This window comes from Gekko japonicus, unplaced genomic scaffold (genome assembly GCF_001447785.1).
Source record: "Gekko japonicus isolate JY-2015 unplaced genomic scaffold, Gekko_japonicus_V1.1 scaffold300, whole genome shotgun sequence".
Taxonomy (NCBI): Eukaryota; Metazoa; Chordata; class Lepidosauria; order Squamata; family Gekkonidae; genus Gekko; species Gekko japonicus.
Window position 1 is genome coordinate 341335 of NW_015169179.1, and position 19999 is coordinate 361333.

Here is a 19999-nt window from a genome sequence, read left to right on the forward strand (position 1 = left end):
CTATTCAGACGAAAGTATTGTCTTGCTTTGGGAAAATAAGGATCAAGTTGATAAACTGACACTCTCTTGAATGGCTCCAAGTTTTCTACAGTGTGCTGAACTCCCAAATTAGTGTGAACATAGATGGCATGTGTGACTGGTAGGCTGGACTAGCAAATCACACAATTACTGCTGAGCATTAAGAAGAGTATTTGAAAACCACCAGAAAGCCAGAGAACGGAAGATTGGACTTATCATAAAGGTTCCTTCTTCTCAAGGGCAAGGAGGAGACTCTGATATGGTTGGGTTCCTCTTCCCACAATCCCTGGAGGCAGGAAATTGATTGCACTTTCCATCTCCAGGGGGAGGAGGAGCCCCCCCTCAGTCTGGAGACGTCTGCAGCTAATAACAGTCCACAATGTGTGCCAAACAAAATAAACAGACAATGTTAGAACAGTGAAAGAGCAACGAACATTGAGATTGCCAGTCAGTCACCCTTTAGGAAGTGTAACAGGCTGAACAGAGACCCTTGAACTAGGGTGGGCCCAGAGTGTCGCCCTCGAAAAGAAGGAACCTTCTCACAGTAAGTCCAATGTTCTGTTCTTTCTTGAGGAGAGAAGGACACTCTGATACACTTGGGATATTACGAAGCTCATCTGATCACGGGAGGGAAAAGTCACTGCCAAGCATGGAGATAACAGTAAGACTAGACCACTTGCTGTAGGAATCTCTGCCCAAATGCTACATCAGCTGCAGCGATAGAGTCCATCTTGTAGTGCCTGATAAACGTTGACACTGAGGCCCAGGTAGCAGCCTTGCAGATATCTGCAACAGATGCATTTGTGTCAAACACTGCTGACGTAGAAGCACTTCCTGTTGAATGAGCTGTGATCCCATCTGGGACTTGAAAGCCATAAGATTCATATGCCAAAGAGATGCAATCCTTTAGCCACCTGCTTAGTGTAGCCTTAGAAACCCTTTCCCCCTTCACTGCTGAATGAAAAGCCACGAAAAGGGAATCTGACTTCCAAAATTTAAAGTGCGAAGGTCAAGTGAGAGACAGCTTTGGGCTGAAGGAATGCAAATATAGCTCCTGTGAAAAGGTGTGTGGACCTAGGGAATGAAGGTGGGATCTGTGCACAGAACCAGCATGTCCGTATGGAAGATGCATAAGCCCTTTCTGATAGAAAGAGCACCTATCTCTGAGACCCATCATGCTGATCTAACAGCTACCAGGAAAAGTATCTTCAGGGTAAGGAACTTCAGGGAAACCACCCTCAGAGGCTCAAATGGAGAACCATTAGAGCCTGAAGAATGACACATGGTCTCCAAGAGGGGATTTTTGGCATTTTAAAATCTTACCAAGATGGAAGCGAACATGAGCTCAAGTAACACGGCTGATGCTAATTTCATTCGTGAGCTGGCATGGACTATCCAGAAGCTTGAGACAGAGTTCTGAAGAATCCGTTCAGAAATTATCACACTGAAGAGAATGATGCTTATTTTAATTAATGACCATACCATTTTCAGAGAAGATCAATTAAATCTAGGATGCCAGCTGCCCACCAGAGCCAGCCATTTCACACCCAGATTTCCAACACCCAGATTTCTTACTCTGCTTTCCTGACAATTAACATTAAGATATATTGATGAACAGTGGGGGAGGCTGAACAACGTGAGAGGAATTCAAGAGACCCCCCCCCCCCGAACAACAACTATTTCATCAACCTGCTAATAAACAGTGATGCAGCCCTAAAAGAAAAATGTCTTCAAGAGGGAAACCTTTGCACTGTAGGGGGCTGAGACAAAGTAACTCCCTTCAGAAATCTCTTCACTGCTGGGTGCCTGGAGAGTGGTGCATCGCTAACTGCTGAAAGTATGGTGCTTAGAGCAGCTACCTGGCAACAGAGGTCCTTTCTGCACTAACAGCTCACTGTAGCTTACTCCAGATAATCCGAGTAGTCAAGCCTTTAAGGTTAACTTTGTATTTTGTGTCCCTGCCCTCTGCACTATTCTTTTTCTCCAGTTTATTTTTCTGTATGCATTCTGCATCTACAACCAAAACCTGCATTTTTTGCTTAGTTGTGGTTAACATCACTTGTGACCTGTGGAGGGGGCATCCAATTGCCACTGCTTGGGCCAAGTGCGTGAGCAAGGGATGGGGCACACTGCAGCCTCCCCTTTCTCTCCTCTCCTCCCTGCTCTCCCACCCCCTTTGGCTAGCTGCCACTGAGTTACTCCAGGCATGCACGACCCATAGAGGGATGCAATTTTGGTGGCTGGCTGGCTGGTCTGTCAGGAGGGGTGGCGTCCCAAGGATTTTTATTTAAAAAAAAAAAAACCTCTCCCATTGTTTCCAATGGGCAATCCTGTCATTCCTTTTAATACATCCCCCTCCAAGTTGTATGCAGATTGGCTTTGGGGAAGGGAAAAGATCCCTCCATAGGGTCCAATGTGCAGAGGATGGAGGAGTGTGTCAAGTGCCCCCCCCCCCGCAAGCTGTGCCACGCGAGTGAGCTCCCAAGTGGTCAGTTCACCTGGAAGGCATTTTAACACTTTCTCCAAGCGGTGAGTTCCTGAAAAATGTTGGGAGCCCTAAATATTTCCTGAATCCCTATACCATACTGATGTTGGGATTTGGGAATATAAGGGAATACCAATATTTTTCAGGTTCATTATACCCAAACCTGAAATATATATATATTTGCACATCCCTAATCAGAATCCTCAGAGCCTAAGGGGGATCCCTATCTTCAGATCTGTAGTCTGAGAAATTTGAATAATTGCTCCTAAGGGGGAAGGTGCTTTTACAGGCAGCTTTTGTTGGCCAAGAGGAACCCTGGCATTTCTCTGTGTCTAGAGGCCTTGAAGTAGCTAATTTTTTTTTTTGAAGTTGTTTGACTGGGGCGGGGTGTGTGTGCTTTGCATCATGTTTTCCGGGGGATAAAGAGGCTCTTTTTTCCTTCTCTAACTGATTGGAGACAAATTGTTCTAGCCAGTCCTGGAAGCTTGATGGGACAACAAAGGGCTCTCCCCCCTCCTAGCTCCCCCCTGGTGGGGAGCTATTGTCTCCCTTGGGCCAATACAGGCTGTTCCGACTGATCAGTTGAGGGCGCAGTTTTGGTGCCAAAAATCGAGCCTGCTTCTTTATGGTCCAAGCCAGGTGATTTGCGGCCTGTGGTTCTATCCAGGCGCTCTGCTGCAGTGGGACAGTTGGGCAAGTGGATTTGCAGGATTTCCTACTCCACTGTCTAAGGATCTTTTCCCTCCGGGGAGGTTCCATAGCTGGAGGCCTCAGGTGCAGACGTCATGGTGACTGAAGCAGCTAGCAAAAGACAAACCGCCTCAGGGGAAACAAGGCCAGAAGAACCAAAGTTTGTTTTTTAAACAAAGGGAAAGGCACACAGGTGGAAGGATACAAACAAAAGTGCAACCAAAGGAAAATCTCAAGAGCTCTCTAAATCCACTGCTCTCTCAGGCAGAGGCAGGAAAAAGACAGAGGGTGGGCTCCTCCTCCCCCAGAGATGGAAAGTGCAATCAGTTTCCCACCTCCAGGGATTGTGGGAAGAGGAATCCAAGCACATCAGAGTGTCCTCTTCCCCTCAAGAGATAATGTAAGGTCAGACAGACACTGTCAGGAAGCACCAACTGCTGCTGTCTGTGTAAGTTTAAAAAGAAAAGAGGCATGCCACTTTAAAATCCAACAGCTGCCATTTGTTCAACAGACTGCACCATCATCATAGTCTTTGCAGTTCCATTCAACATGGTTGCTTTCTGCACTACAGCAAATTCATCAACTGCCATCAAGTTAGCCAACTTTGCCACTGCAGGTTTTCTTTTTTTACTATTGCTGAACTCAAACTCCTGCCGTCTTCTGTGCTGCAAACTATTAACCATCAATGGAGACCCAGCTCTCCACTTTTCAATTTGTGGTCTTTTCCTTTTCATCCTTTGGGATGCACAGACTAGATCTCCCAGGAGAACTTGTAGCTCTCTTGATTACTTCCATCCACCTAGAAAGAGAGAACAAGAAAATAATAATAATAATAAATATTTCAATTTATTAATCGCTCAATCCTGCAGAGCTTGCTGGTTCTGAGCGATTTACAGTTACTCATTCAGACTGAAGGCTCATAATTCTTTTAATTTGCTACAGCTGGTTTTCAGTAGCTATATTAACATTTCTCATTTACTTTTACTGAATCTTTCTGGAAGATTAAGCCCCCTTAATGATTCTTAAAACCCACATTACTGCAAACTATAGCATCCCAGTAATCATCTGATGCTTTGGGCCAGGGGTCTTGTTGTAGAAAAAGAGCTGCCGGAGCTCATTAGCATAACTCATTAGCATAACTCATTTGCATATGCCACGCCCCCTGACATAACCGGAAGTGACAGAAGGCCACGCCCCCTGACATCACCGGAAGTGTGTCAGAAGGCCCGGCTACTTACCCTCCTGCTTCATCCTCATTCCCAAACGGAATGAGGATCGAAGCAGAGGGCGGGGTAAAGAAGGGGGCGGGGCTTCACCACGTGACCGCCCCGCCCCCTAGAGGTTCTCTTCCGGAGCTCCGTACCTGAGAGCTCCCCCCCCCGACTAGAGCCCTGCTTTGGGCACATATCTTTACTAGTAGGTTACTTGCTGTGGTTGGGGGAAGGGCAGCTAAGAGAAGCACTACCCCTTCCTTCCACTGCCTGCTCAATATCTCACTAGATTAAGAGTCACTTTTTAAATTCCTTCTAGTTTTCCTTTTCCTCTCCTGTGTTCCAGCTCTCAACAATGAATGTAGGAGCTGTTTTTTTTTTTTTTTAAAAAAAACCCTCTTTAGCCTGCAAGAATGAAAACTAAACAAGACACTTCCTTTCTGAATCCCAGAGGTTTCCTCCTTGGCTACCGGGACAATGAGCAGAAGCTACCATAAGACATTTCAGGACAACGAAATCATTTTGAAAACATGGTGAGAAAATGGCAGTTACCTTTCGAAGGTGTACTTGCTTTCAGCCCTGAAGAAATACACGTGGGACTTGAACTGTAGCTTGAAGACATAATCCTTCTGAATGCCATCTGCTTCCCCTGGGATTCCAACTGTATAACCAAGCAGTGGTAAACTGGCCAGTGGGTAATCATCCTGCAAAAAAGGCCAGGTGGTTAAGAGTGTCTTCCTTTGTCAGCCATCACGTAGCTACCAGTCAGAGAGAACAAACTAATGTTATTTGTGACAGACCCTAATTCATGCTCTGTTTGGAAAGCCGTCATTCTTACCTAGGCTGGCCCCTTTTATTATCTGTTCTTTCCCCCCAGCCAAGTGCCTTTAAAAACCAGCTTGTTCAGAAATACCAAATGATGGAAGTCTTGCTGTTAGTGCTGTGTTCATGATTAGGTTATGGTGGTCTGGCACTGGAAAGAACCCTTCATGGGAGGTGAACATTACACCTGCTGTTTCTGTCCTGGTGGTGCAGAAGACTCCAGAACATACACACATGACTCACTGAGGTATTTTCTATGCATGTCTCAGTCCTGAAGCAATAAATCCATCTCACCTGGTGAGTTTTGTAGAAGAAAAGACAGAAGTTTGTGAAGACAACCCACAGCTTCTGCCAACCATTACTGTTTTTGAATTTCCTCAGCAGGTATCCTGATAATTGGTTCTACATGTAAAGAAGTAAAAAAAAAAATAAGATCATTATTTATACTTTTGAACAAAATATGCTCCTGACACTGCAGATTTTTAAAAAGGGTTCAGAGCCATACAGGCTCTGAAGCCACAGATCTGTTCTGCATGATCAAATTGTTTTGTGTAACGACAAACACGTTATTCAACTGTAGTTGGATATACTGTTTTCCCAGAACTCAAAGTGTGATGTTTTATCCCCTGCAAATGCTGCATTGCTTCTAAATACCTGCACCACATGCACCTTCCAAGCATTTCCTATCTCACAAGTAATGACTAGCAAAGTAACCTCTCCCCAATTCTTTGGTTCCTTTGTGCTCAGCATTATGAAACCGCAAGTCTGGAATACTCATCTAGCTTTTAAAAAAAAATCAGACCAACACAACAGCACCCCCCACCATTTATTTATTTTTTACAGTCTTGGAGTATGCATTCAAAAGACTCTTTGATGCAGAGCTTGCATCCATTGTATTTTAAAAACAAAGAGGGGGTAGGATGGGGGAGAGAGAAGCAGCTATACATTCCACCCCCATCATAGCATAACTATCCTTCTCCATCTACACCCATTGTCCAGATCAGATGTTTCACTATTTGCACTGGATCAAGAGCTATAGGAGTGCTATCACTAAAAAAGTAATCTTCTGGGTAAGCCAGGTACTCGTGCTATCCTCTAGCCATCTCCTTTTACTCTAGTCACATGCACCTGAGCTCATCTTCCCATGTAATTATGCCCCTACAGATTACCAAGCATGCTTCTCTAACTATCTGTAGCACTACTTTAAATGTTAGCTCAGGTAGACTTGGCAGCTGTCCCTTTGCTTTCAGTTTCCAGCAACATCCTTAAGCAACACACAAACTCTTAGGTTGATTAATGAGACAAGACAGTTGAAAGAAAGAAAAGCACAAAATAAAGCAGGAGGAAGAGGCAGGGCGCTGCAGAGTCCACAGAAGAAATACCAACGGTATTTAAGTCACTGCACTGATGAACTGAAATGAAAGCGCCACTGGGGGGGGGGAACACTATTCGCTGTGATCAAATCGAAACCATGAGGGATTAATTGGGCAGAGTCTGGCAATAGACTTCAGGGCTTCCCAGATCCTCAATGTTGTTCACAAATATCCCAGTGCTTTAATAGCTGTAACAGAGATAGCACAGACAAGATGATCTGTGCGGACTACCCACTCTTCCTGTCAGTAATGAGAATGGTAGAAGCGGCTTTACCTGAATCATGCACAGATAGTCAGACAAGGATAGGCTCTGGTTCCGGTACCAGCAAACATGGGTGATGGTGTTGGGCCGCTGAGTCTGGCCCAGCAGATAGCGAGGAGGAAGCTCTGGAGAAACAGTGACAGAGCAGAAAACTAAGCAGAGAGAGGGCAGAGGACAGAGAGAGAAAGAAAAAAGATTTAGAATAAGCAAGGCTTGTAAATAAAAGGTCTGTTAAAAGAAATATGAAAAACCAAATGGTGCTTTAAAGAGAGAAGAGATGCAAAGATGCCATGAGATTCACTATTCAGGGCCTAAGGTGACCACTGTAGGGGTTACGGTGCTGTGAGGGAAAAGAAGATTAATAACATTTACCAAAGAAGGTCAGTGGGTGAGATTGCAAACTTTTGGATCCCCATCCAAAACCTATTTTTCTCTATTTGTTTATTAGTGTGAACAGGCAGCAGCCACAGTTGTCTAGGTGATCAGGTTTATTACCCATACATATAAACAGTGCAGAGAAACCAGCAACTGGGATATTTTCTTAAATCCAGAATGTACTGTTGCTTTTTTTTTTTAAGTACTTCTATTCTTTCAGAAACCAGGCAAGTGAGAAAATGCAATTTTACAGAAGTGACGCTTAAAACAGCTTCAACAGCAGATACCTTTGCACATTCCTACTTAGGGGAGCCTAATGAATAATTCAAGGCACAAAAATGAAGACACAGATGTTCATGTCCCTGCCCTGCATTCTTCTCCCATTTATCATAGCACTGTCTAGAGATCAAACTTAGATGCTGAGTCAAGACACATTAAGGTCTTGAGTCCTGGGACATACAAAGTTACATCCCCCAAATGAGAGAATGTCAAGGCTGTTTTGAAGCACAGATCACCTCTTTCAATCAACCCTGTTCTGGGACACTAGAGAAAAGTAGGTTCTCATGCACATCTAGGCTTTGACAGTGCAAACAACAGAGGATGGAAGAACAATTTACAAAGAGAGAGACAGGACCTGGGAAGAAGATTTGGGAGTTCAGGTGTGGTTTCCCCCTTTTATAATCTTCTTTCCTCAAAGCACCCCCTTACTGGAAACATAGAAAGAACATGCAATGACCACATGTACACGCACATTCACTTGCTCTCCCACGTGGCCACTGAAATAACTGAAGGCAATGAGGGGGGTAAACAGTGCAGAGAAACCAGCAACCAAGACAAGACTGGTAAGTGAAAGTGGCATGTGCTCTGCTGCTGGGTACCTCGACGGCCACACTGTGATCAGTCATGGAGACACTGGTGTTGCGGTACCAGCAGACATGCATGGTAGTGTTGGCACGGTGGTGGCTCTGCCTGTCCAGGGAGCTACGAGAAGAATGTATGTCCTCTTCGGACTCCTGTTCTAGAGAAACCTCATCAGAGGATCCTGAGGGAGGAGAAGGGAGCAAGAATTTAACAGACTGTTGTACGTGGATAGTGCTAGCAACACGGATCCCTCAAGTACGTTGGCACCTCGCTCTCAGCAGAAAGGGTCAGTGTGCTTGTATGCAGTACACTGCTGCTGGCCTCCATGGCTTTCATTATCCTAAACTCTTCAGAGTTGACTTCTGTCTGTCATTACACTAAAAACAAAAAATATAGCTTGGGGGGGGGGGTTTGGAGCCACCTGAGAGAGGTCTTAGTTTCTTGTAAGGGAGGGGGTGGCACTGCTTAAGGAAGAGGCATGCCACAGGTGGCTCAGTGGCCATGGAGGAAAAGCCCACAGATAAGAGGAGCCAGTCAGGAGGATGCACGATAAAACATCTAGTCACACCTAAAAGAACTGAGGTTTAAAGGGACATGATTTCCAATTTTAAAAAGTGGGAAAGGAAAAATAGGCAAAACACATTAGTACTATTGGTTTCCCAGCTTGAGTTTTGATATTTGCCAAGCCTGGAGCACCAGGGAGGATATGGTTGCTCTAGCCAACAGGTTTGTATGCTACGTGACCTATGCTACTTCTGTCCTAAGGAACCATACAGACTGCACATCTATCCAGGATTCATAAACTGCAAGTGACATAATACGACTCACTGTTAGAACGGTTGCACATGGTGTTGTCTAGAGACATCTCTGATTTCTCACTGAATTTCTTGGCCATTTCAATTGCCATGTTTAGATCTTCCATCCACTTTCCCATTTCTAGACGAGTGCTAGGAAGAATAAACAGATGGGAGAGGAGGTACTCTACTGCTATATGTAGTTTACTGCTCAGTCAATGTTTAGGCAATGCCTTTCTATTTTATAAATTTCCACCCAAGGGCAAAATTTGCAGCTAGAATTACCACTCAACCATTTTGTATTCCACACAAATTCAAGTTTACAACATCATAGGATGGAGTAGCAGTATGTTAATATACCAACAGCCAGGATGCAGCCTCCTGGGAATGGTTTGGAGCATATCTCCAGGCAGAGTGGGAAGAAGAGGCTTTACCTCACCAGGTTGCTGTTTACGACTTCAGACAGATAATCTTCCACTCTCCCTTGCTTAGCCTGGAGTGGGGGAGGGGGTGGCACGCATACACACATGCAATAGAAAATTCAGTGTGATTAGCAGTGCAAGCTAGAGAGATTTCAGTGGGTCTAGACTGGAATAACTCTGGACAGGACCGCACTATAAAAGACCTATCTTAAACCACCCCTGCCCAGACCTGCCTTTTTGTTAACTGCAATGTTTACCTTGCTGCCACAACTATGGTTTTTTGAGCTGAATAGATTGTGAAGCAATGAGGGACAGACCATTCGTTTTCACTCTCTTCCACCTGCAACAAAAGATTATTTTGTTTATTATTACCCAGTTAATAATGACTTGGATTTATAATATAAACAAACATAAAAATAAATAACCTGACATCTGCAACAAATGTGCAAGTTTGCTACTTCAGAAATACTGGCTACTTTGCAACTATTTTTTTCCTACTGGAAAAACTATTAGCTACAGTCACATTGCCACTTTCAACGCTGGTAAGCAGAATCTCCATAACTTACCGGAGGATCCAGCACTATTAGCTAAAAAGCAAAGGGAAAAAAAAGATTTCTATTAAGCATAGGCTTGCCAAATGTGCCCGGGGGGCGGGTAACCCCCCGCTTTGGAGCCCCCGATTCCCGCCCCGCCGGAATCGGGGCTCGGGGGGAACCCTGCCCCCGAAGCTGCGTCACTGGAGGTGACGCAGCCGCGGCGGCGCACGCGCGCGCACATGCGGACTGCTCCCGGACGGGACGCGGCCTTCCCCGCCGGTGAGTGAAAATTATTTGGCAACCCTAATTAAGCAGCGAGATGAAAAGACTATTCCTTGGTATGGAAATTACATCAGTTAGCAAATCTAAGGGAGCAATCCTAAACAGGTCTACTCAGAAATAAACCTTCATTTTACTCAGCGCTTACTCCCAGGAAAGTGTACCAAATGTAGTCTAACAGTTCATTTCCCCAACTACGCTAATACTAGGAAGTAGACTGCGCTTGCTCTTCTTTCCCTCTGTAAGTGACATGTATCTGAGGAAAAGCTTCAAAACTACCTGGGGTGTTTCGGTAGGATCAGTATGAAAAGACAGGCTAACATACATTGGCCTGCTTTACTATTTTAATGCTTAGCTACTGGGAAAAACCCACTTACTAGCATCCCATGTAGAGGGAGATGCCCATGAATTTTGAACTGATTCGTGCCTGTGACTCCTTTGCTTGTATATAGCAGCATATCTGAAAACTGAAAGGAAAAGGCATGGAAAAATTTGTCAAAGCACATTTGTCAAATCAACATGTGCCTTATCTTTAGGCATTTGTAACCCCACCTCCAGCTCAATTAAAAACATGAAAGAAATAAGAGTTTGTTCGTGACAGGTATGAACTTGTTAATAGCAAGGTTCACATCCTCCCTTCCCACTCTGCACAATACACCGAGATTGAAAGCAAGTCTTCAATTAACTCCCAATTAGTTGTGACATCAAAAAATAGGTGCTTTAACAAAGTAAAGTTAGTTCCTTTCCCATTAACTAAGATTTACAGTTTAATTCTTGTTAATAATACTGGTTTCTGTGAAAGACGCTAACCTCAATTTGTTAAGGCACCACATTCAGATGTCACAACTAACTGAAGTTACTTGAAGACCTGTCTTCAATCTCTGCACAATGTGGGAACTGAGGAGAGAAGAAACACATGAAACTGCCTCATAGTGAATCAGACCATTGGTTCATCAAGGTTAGCACTGTCTACTCAGACTGGCAGCAGCTCTCCAGGGCCTCAGGTAGAGGTCTTTCACATCACATCACATCCAATTTGGCTGAAGATCCTGGAGGTTTTTTGTCCTCTTCTGGGCATGAAACAGTGGTTGCTGGGGGTGTGGGGAGGAGGTATTTGTGAATTTCCTGCATTGTGCAAGGCGTTGAGCTAGATGACCCTGGAGGTCCCTTCCAACTCTATGATTCTATCACTTACTACTGATCCTCCCCCCTTTTTTTTACTGGAAATGCCAGGGATTGAACCTTGGACCTTCTGCATGTCAAGCAGATGCTCCACCATTAAGCCATGCCCCCCAAAAGCATTGAAGAAATTAACCTGGTTCATGACCATCAGTGATGTTTCAGTTGAGAGACTGATATCTCTGTCTCTCAAACACACATGTTTTCCACCTGCATTATCACTCCTTAAAAAAATCTACCTCACTCCTATTATGTAAACCAGGAACCCTTCTAAACTGAGGGGAAAAAACATGATTGTGCTTTCCTGTGTGCAATGTAGACAGTCTTCTCAGCTGGATGTCATCACTTTTCTCAAGAACGTTTCTTGGGCCATTTCCACATGGGTACTCTGCCCTGGTCTCAATGCCTTTGGGAACCAAGTTTTTTCCTACTTCCTCACAGCATCTTCCCTGTCTTCTTTTTTCCAATCTTTATCAAACCTGCTCTGCTGCAAAGTTTTGGGGGAAATCACAGCAAAGCCTGGACTGGCTGGAGTGTGGATAGGAAAGTTTGGATTTTCCCACCCATGTCACAGCCATTGCCTGCATCCTGTCACCAAGGTAAGGTGCTTAAAAAAAATAAACAGCAATTGAATATCACTGTAGTGATACAAATCTGAATTCCTAGCTCATTTTTTAAAAGTAAGCCTCTAGCCCCTTTTACTACAGAGATGTAAGAGGAGGAATCTCTCCCCAAAAAAAGAGGCTAGAGACTTCTTAAAATTGAAAGCTGAGAATTCAGACAACCTGATACCCAGATTGTCACAATGCTATTTTACAAAAACAATATTCAATTGCTGATTTTTTTAAAATGAAAAAGTCCCAATGGCCGGGGAGAAGAGATGGATGTTGTCAGGGAACTGGGACCAGGAAATTTCTGGAAACCCGCCACACGGCGCGCTGAGCAGTCACACCTCCTGGACCTCCCCGGGGTGAGGCTGTGCTGTAGCCGAAGGAGGGGGTGCGCAGGATCGTCACCCCCCCAGAGACCCGGCTGAAGGGGCTCTGGCCATGGGACTCTCGAGGGGTTGCCTCTTAGGCCGGCGCAATTCCAGGGAATTGAGGTGCCTCTCCATTCCGAAGGTTCTTCGTGCTATGAGACCGAATGGAACCAAGCGATGCTGACCGGGGCAAGCGCAGGAGGTCGAGCGAAAGAAACAGAGCTTAAACGAGGTCTGAGGACCAACTATGAACGTGAGTTCAATCTAAGCGTTTATATAAAAGGAAAAGAAAGCTCCCCAAACACCCCACGGAACAGAAAGTGAGGTGAGCGGGGGAGGGACGCCTCCCAAATGCACGTACTTAAAAGCAAATTGGAGGGGGGGAGCAGAAGAAAAAACGAATAAAACTGTTAAGAAAGACTTACCAAGGAGAGTTCGAGTGTACAAGCCACATATTCAGAGACTTTTAAAATATCGGTCAAAGTAAACAATCCACAAAGATGGCGGGGAAGAGGATGGAGAAAGAGAAACTTTTAAAAGCGAAAGGGACTGAGAGCCCAAGACCAGAAGCAACCAGCAAGCTGGCAAAGACATTGGCGGAATCCATGCGCCCTCTGCTGGACCAGATGGATAATCTCAAGTAGCAGCTGTCAACAATGAATCAATGTACCACCACCCAGCAAACACAGTTGAGTGAGACACTTAAAATGATGAATCAAACAGCTGAGAAGGTGAAAGAAGTGGACGCCACTGCACAAAAGGTGAAGAAGAAAGTACAAAAGCTGGAAAAGAAGCAAATCTCCACGGAAGATCAGCTGTTACAACTACAAATGGAAAAAGCTAATTTGATTCTTCACTTTCAGGGCCTTACAGAGACTAAAGGAGAGAATGTGTGAGGGATCCTTTGAAAGTTGGAGATAATGCTATCAGAATCCTAAAAGACATTCCATTTGAAATAAGACAAAGGAGAAAGAAGTACAAAGATTTAATTCTTTTTCTCCAGACAAACGCAATTGGATACAGATGGCTAACACCAGAAGACGTGATCTTCAAAATCAAGGATAAAAAGGAAAAGATTGACTCTGTTCAGAAAGCACGGAAATTTTTGAGAGTCCAGATGGGAGAGCCAAAGGAGGAAGAAAAAGAAGGGATGGACAGTAAGTCCAGCAGCGAGCTGGACTCGAGGTCTTCCGGAGAGGACTCTCTATCAGAGAAAGGGGCAACCGCCCCTAAAAGTCCTTATAAACTGCGGAAGAGACTGGGCAAGGGGAAATGAAGGCTGAAGGACTCTGAATTGTGCCTTTGAAAAACTTTTTACTAGATGCTTAGGGGGTCTTTCAGGTTAACAGTGATAGTTAAGATATGAAAAAGATAATACTATAGTTGAATCAGTTCATAATGGGATTAGTGTGATTGAGAGATAACGTGTGCGAAGCTAACTAGATGATCTCCTCTCTTGGGTTTTTAGATAGTAGTGGGTAGCTTTTCTTTATCCCTTAATGTAGTCCCCTTCCCTATTTCTGTTGTAGTTTGTAGTCTTTATAAAAATGCAATTAAAAAATCCCCTCCGGGGGGCCAAAAAAAAAATTAAGAAAAGAAACCTGCCACATGGAAGCACCATTGCTGCTGCAACATATTGTTAGCTGCAGCAACAATGGGGAAACCACAGTAACCTGAACCCGTGTGGAAACCAGCTTGGACATCAATGCAAGCAGTACCCGAAGTTGATAAAAGCAAGAGCTTATCCTGTAGAATACACAAAGCCGTTGTCCACTGTAGCACAGTATCTCCTGAATCTATAAAGAAGCACAGAATCTAAGCTCACCGGGAGCAGTCAGTGCCTGTGACCATACAAACAATTGTCCACACTGCATACAAAGGCTGATTTATATTTTGGTGATAAAACAATAGGAAGGGTTCACATAAAGATCTTGGCCTCTTCAGCAAACTGCAGGACAGAATGTATAGGGAACTTGCCTTTAGTAATTATTGCTGTAGATTTTCCGGGATGTGTAGCCATGGTCTTGGCATTGTAGAACCTGATGTTTCGCCAGTAACTGCAACTGGCATTCCTCAAAGGTATAAACACAGAAAGATGGAATACTCTCTGTGTCTGTGTTGCCTTTAGTAACGTCAACCCTCATTCTACTGCAGCAGGCTGAACTCTGCAAACATCACTGAGACACACAGCCTTGAGCACAGACACTACTCACCAGAAAGAACATCCGCTGCTGTAAACCCTTTTTGGTAAGCTTGTATAGGCAGCCTTCCCGGATAAACTCCTGTGGGAAAGTTACACAAATACTGAATCAGTTTTAATTACCCTTTATATTCTATGAAATACAGCAACCTCTATTTTTTTTTACCCCCAAACTATATTTTTATAAAAAATGTCATGCTGTAAAAGTAAAAGAGTTAGCAGATGCAATTGTTCTAAGTTGGTGTTAAACTAAAAAGTCAGCCACACCAGAGGAACAACAACTTGACAACAGAACGTGTTTTATCGTTGCTATGACTGATTACGCTCATCAGAAAGTATAAAGTTGTAAACAATAGCAATATGTCACCTAACTATAACTACCAAGACCTAGTCAGAATATTAAAAGGTACTCAATCTGTCTCACTTTGCTACACTCACCCACTGAACATTATTCACTTTGTCTTAGACCAGGAATGGAGACTGATCTAGAGACCTACTACTTAGATCACAGGAACTTACCTGAAACACATAAGTACTTGATATGTTTACAATCTGAAGTTAAGTTGAACTGCTCCTGCACATTTTTACCCAGTGGCATTTGATTTCCAATGGCATTAGATTCAATGCTGAAGATACACTTTTGGGAAAGTGTAGCTTAATCTTTGTAAACAAACATTATAAAGCAGTTCTCAAACTTTCGTAATCTAGGGGCACCCATTTTGATTTGATTGTTTTTTCCAGGGTCCTCAAAAAAAAAAAAAACCCTTCCTGTGATGTATTGGACAGCTGCCTCTCAAAGTCTATGGCAAGCCATGCAGGCCCCATCGAGTCGTCCGTCCTCAAAGCAATAGAGTGAAGCCCACATCACCTACTGTTTAAAAGCAATTTTAATAAGAATGTTTGTATTATCTGCACATGGCCCTTCAAGTCAGGTGTCAGAAGGTAGCTAATGCTAGAAGGTCACAACTCCCTGGACCCAGTTTGAGAAATGCTGCAATAAAGTGATCATGCAAGAGTATGTACTCAGCAATTAGTAGACAAGTTCAGGAAAGTTCTTTAAAGAAACAGGGCTTAAAGTTAAGCCAAAAAAAGCTGCTTACTCTGCCAGCAGCTACAAGGTTATCAATGCCAAGCAAGTCATGTTGTAACTCTGTTAACTTCTGGAAATTCTCCAAGCGGATGAGGCTGTTTTGAAGCTGTGATGTCATTTCTGTGACCTCCTTCAGTGCATCTGCAGACAAGAATCACAAAATTCACAACCGGGGGGGGGGGGGGGGGGGGGGGGTAAAATCAAAGGCCTCCTAGTGCAATCCAAACAGATTTACATCTTTCGAATGACCCAATGAGCTTAGAAGGGTATTGTCTGCTAGTTTTCCATTCTTTAAAACAGCATACAAAGAATTCAGGTATTATCTCTACACTAAAATTACACATACATGAGAAACATCATTGAACTTTGAGATGTTACATGGTTTTTTTATTACATGGGCTTGGATCTTACAGAATACCTGCCTAAAGACATGCATGGATATCTCTTTTTCCTGTCTTGTCCCTTCTCTCAGTGCCCCCCCACCTTCAAAATGCTGATACTGGAGGCTATGAGACTCATGGACAGTCATGTAGTCCAGTGGGTTGCTGTGAGGTGGAGGAACCTGGCTGGCACATTCCCATATCAAGTGAATTTCTTCCATGCCACTGACAAAGAGGAAGGGGAGAGTGATTTTGCCTGGTTCACCCTTTACACTGCAGTAATTACAATTTGCACATGCAAAAGTAATGTCTAGGTACCTAACACTATGTTGAAAACCTTGAGAATGGATTATTTACAGTCCTATAGTTCTTGTTTTAAATAATTATACTCCAAATAACAACCTGCAATGTGATCTGCAAGCAAAAACACCTGAAAGTTAAAAAAGTACTATATAACCTTATTTATGAGATATTATAGAGTAAATGGGGAGGAGCAGGGTTGCCAACCTCCAGGTAGTAGCTGGAGATCTCCTGCTATTACACCTGATCTCCAGGCAACATATATCCGTTCACCTAGAGAAAATGGCCACTTTGAAAGTTGGACTCTATGGCATTATGCCCCAAACCCTCCCTCCCTCAGGCTTTACCCCCAAAATCTCCAGGGATTTCCCAATCCAGAGCTGGCAACCCTAGGTAGGAGGTATTTGCAATTTTAGTGTATCGATAGGCTATTGTAAGTATAAACCAGCTTTGTTATTTAGCAATACCCCCAGGTGACCAGGATTTTCCATAGGCACAATAGCAGCTTCTGGCAACAGGGAGACAGGAAAATGCATGGTCTCTGTAACACTGTCCTGTGCTAAACAAGGCAGTTTCAGGATATCTGTATGCATAATTCAATCTCTATCCTATACTAAGATGGCTGAAGAAAGGAAAATGAAAAAGCTGCATGTGCAGCCTCCATACCCTAGAGGGCAGTACTACGGAAGATATACCACTGCTTCACTTCTCCCCCTGGTTGAAGAGGAAACAGATGCAGCTATGAAAATGGCCTTCATAATGCTACTCAGCAAATGTGGCTGGAGCTCTATGCCTGCTAAGCTAAGATAACCCCACAGTGGAAGCAGCAGCACAAGGCAGGCACAAAAGTTCATACACAGGAGTAGTAACAGGGAGTGGCAGCTACCCCCCCCCCCGTAGCCGTTACTAAGGCTGATGTAGTACCACCACTTATGTCATGGAAGGGAGAATAATGTATGTGGAGATACAAGAATGTGAAAACCAAAAAGAAACCAAAAACATGTCTACAAAGCTAAAAACTGAGTCTGGAGACCAAGGAATCACACAACTAGCGTGATATATCCAGCAGGGTTTGACACCCGTCTCTTGTAAACAATGGTTATTATGAAATTTTAAAAGTAGTTTTTGATATGCATAGAGATTTGCTGTTCCAAAAGACAAACACACAAATCCTGTAGAATGCAGCCAAGCCCTTGGACGTGCCTGGTGGCTCTTTGGATCCCAGCCTGAAAGCTTCAATATTCAGTTAGTTTGTGCCAACAGAACATAATCCCCTATTTCTGGAGGAGATATTTTAAAGCAAATTACTGCTATTAAATCACATCGAACGTGAACAGCAGCGTACCAGGACACTAACTAAACTCAAAATGTGCTTTTCATAGACTAAAAACCCAGGAAAGGTTTAATACCACAAGACAGTAGGGCAGACATATTCAGAAATTAAACATCTTTTGCCAGTTTTGTGGTTGCTTATTTGGCACTGATTTTCCTAAAGAACGGAAATCTATGCTTTTGCCTTGAGAACACAATCTGTAGGACAGGACCTTTTAACATGCACAAAAGTCGCTAGTCACACATGGAAAAGACTCCCACCAAAAGCAACATACGAAACCTAGTTTTCCCTTCTGCAGGAGAAATGGAAAGCTACATGGGCATATTTAAAACAGCATTTTGGAAGCTGAGAAGTGGCTGGTAAACAGAAAGACAACCTGAACAAACATGACCAAGTATATTTAACCTGCTCTAGATGCTTCTGTAATACAGGGCTGCCCACTTTTTAGGACTACCCTAGTGAGAGCCATGAGAGGCTGCTTATGCTTTATGCCAAAGTACCTTAGCAGTTTGTGTTCAAAGCTATGCAAATAAATCACATTTGCACGTACATAAATTATTATACCTTGTGAAGCAGGTTCTCTAAAAAAGCAGTGGTTTATATTATAGAGACATGGAAGGCAAGGGGTAGAGAGACAGCAGAGTATGGAAGAAAGAAGAAAATATCAGGGTTCGGGGGAAAGTGCAATACACCTACTTTGTGTTGATTTTAAAATCTCCATAACCGTCTTCTGCCTTTTGAGACTTTGGTACCTACATTTCTAAACTGTTCTTAGTTCTGGTCATGTGTACAAGACATTTTCAGATGGATGAGGGGCAGTAGACTGTACTATAGAGAGTTCCCGTAAGTTTTGCAGTTGACACTACTTGACATTTATTTAGTCACAGAGCCTGAGATCCTTTTTAAAAACACAGTCTATCTTACCATAGCATTTTTAATGCATATACTATCTATCTTACTCCATCTGGGACTGAAGGGAGTGGGGGTAGAGATGTGGAATCAGGACAACATATGTTGCCTTCAACTGTTTCAAAGGAGGGCAGGGTAAAATTGTAATAAATAATAACAGGCACAAGCCTTCTCAGTTCAGTAGTTCACATTTTCAGTTAAGTGACAAGACATCAATTGATCCACATGAATGTGTGAATCAGTCCTGAATGTCACACCACTCAAAGACGGCAGCAGTGCCAAGATGAAAGATATGAGTAGATGCCGCTCTTCAGAGACTACAGGCAATCGTTCTGGGTATTAGTCACAGTACAAAGGCACTCACAAGAATGACTTCAGCAACCGAAGGACACCCAGCCAATTCATTTTGGTCTCTTATTGTATATTATGACATGCGGGAAAGCTAAGAAAAATGAAGTCAAATGAACTAATTCTGAATCAATGCTATTTATTCAGCAAGATAAAACTCAAAGGGTTGGATCCCATAGCTGTGTGATCCAAAGTCACACTCAGTGGTAGAGCTTTCCCTGTCTTTTCATTCCTACAAGCAGTCTTCTGCAGCTCTGAAAAGTCATTGCCTGGGTGGGGAAGGGGTGTCACAGATTCCAACACACAAAAAGCCAACAGTTGGATAAAATCATCCCACATTGCTTTTGTGCCAATGAAAGTCTTGCTTCTGTGCATTTTCTCAACCAAACGCTATTTCTAAATGCATGTCCTCCTGGAAATGCTATTTCTAAACACAATTCCTTCACTAAATCCTCCACCACCCTGGCTCATGAACAATGTCCTTCTGCTCATGCATCCCTAAGATCCACACCAGTTTGTCAACATCAGTGTAAAAAACACGGAAAATGCTAACTAAAGGCTTTCAAGATTTTGCCTGATCAATCACTCACTCCTGCAGTCAGCGTAGTCCCGGTGATCTACTGTGTAGTGCTTGCAAAGTCTCCCCAGAATCAACTTGTAGTGCATTAACCTCTGGATGGGTTTAAGCAGGAAAGTATTGAGTGGCAAATAGCAAACTTTCTGGAGTTCAAATTCCTTATAAACCATTTCCAGTTTCTTTGTGTATTTAGTTGCTTTCTCTAGCTCTGTCAGAACCTCATCATGTTTCTGTAAGTATACAGTAAGCTCCTGTGGGATAACAAATGAAGAGGGCATTAGCAGATGCATGAGAACACTTGCCATATATCCTGTCAGTGAGACAAAGCTGCTGATGCTGTGTTAATATTCTCTGCAAAACTGATAATGACATTAAGAAATGTCCTTGCTGTTTTGTAAGAAAAATATATCCTTTACATACACAGGGCTGTAGAATATTGTTGTTACAATGAATGCCTGAAGTTTGGTGATCACACGACAATTGTTCAAGTATCTGAAAACACACACTGGTGGATGATGACAGTCAGCATTCACTTGCATATGCCCAGTAAGTAAGGAACATCTATTTGGGGGCATT

At 43.4% G+C, this 19999-nt stretch overlaps 1 protein-coding gene across 1 annotated transcript in view; it reads right to left on the reverse strand.

Moving 5' to 3' along the window:
• Window positions 1-3751: 3751 nt before the first annotated feature.
• FARP2 (FERM, ARH/RhoGEF and pleckstrin domain protein 2) overlaps window positions 3752-19999 on the reverse strand; it is a 113729-nt gene continuing 97481 nt past the window's right edge. The window contains exons 18-27 of the mRNA XM_015416084.1: window positions 19437-19674; window positions 15587-15717; window positions 14500-14568; window positions 10506-10595; window positions 9571-9653; window positions 8926-9044; window positions 8115-8278; window positions 5521-5628; window positions 4957-5108; window positions 3752-3992 (exon numbers count right to left, since the gene is read on the reverse strand). Of these exons, the coding sequence (XP_015271570.1) occupies window positions 3902-3992; window positions 4957-5108; window positions 5521-5628; window positions 8115-8278; window positions 8926-9044; window positions 9571-9653; window positions 10506-10595; window positions 14500-14568; window positions 15587-15717; window positions 19437-19674 (1245 nt within the window). The 3' untranslated portion in view covers window positions 3752-3901. The remainder of the gene's footprint in view (window positions 3993-4956; window positions 5109-5520; window positions 5629-8114; window positions 8279-8925; window positions 9045-9570; window positions 9654-10505; window positions 10596-14499; window positions 14569-15586; window positions 15718-19436; window positions 19675-19999) is intronic.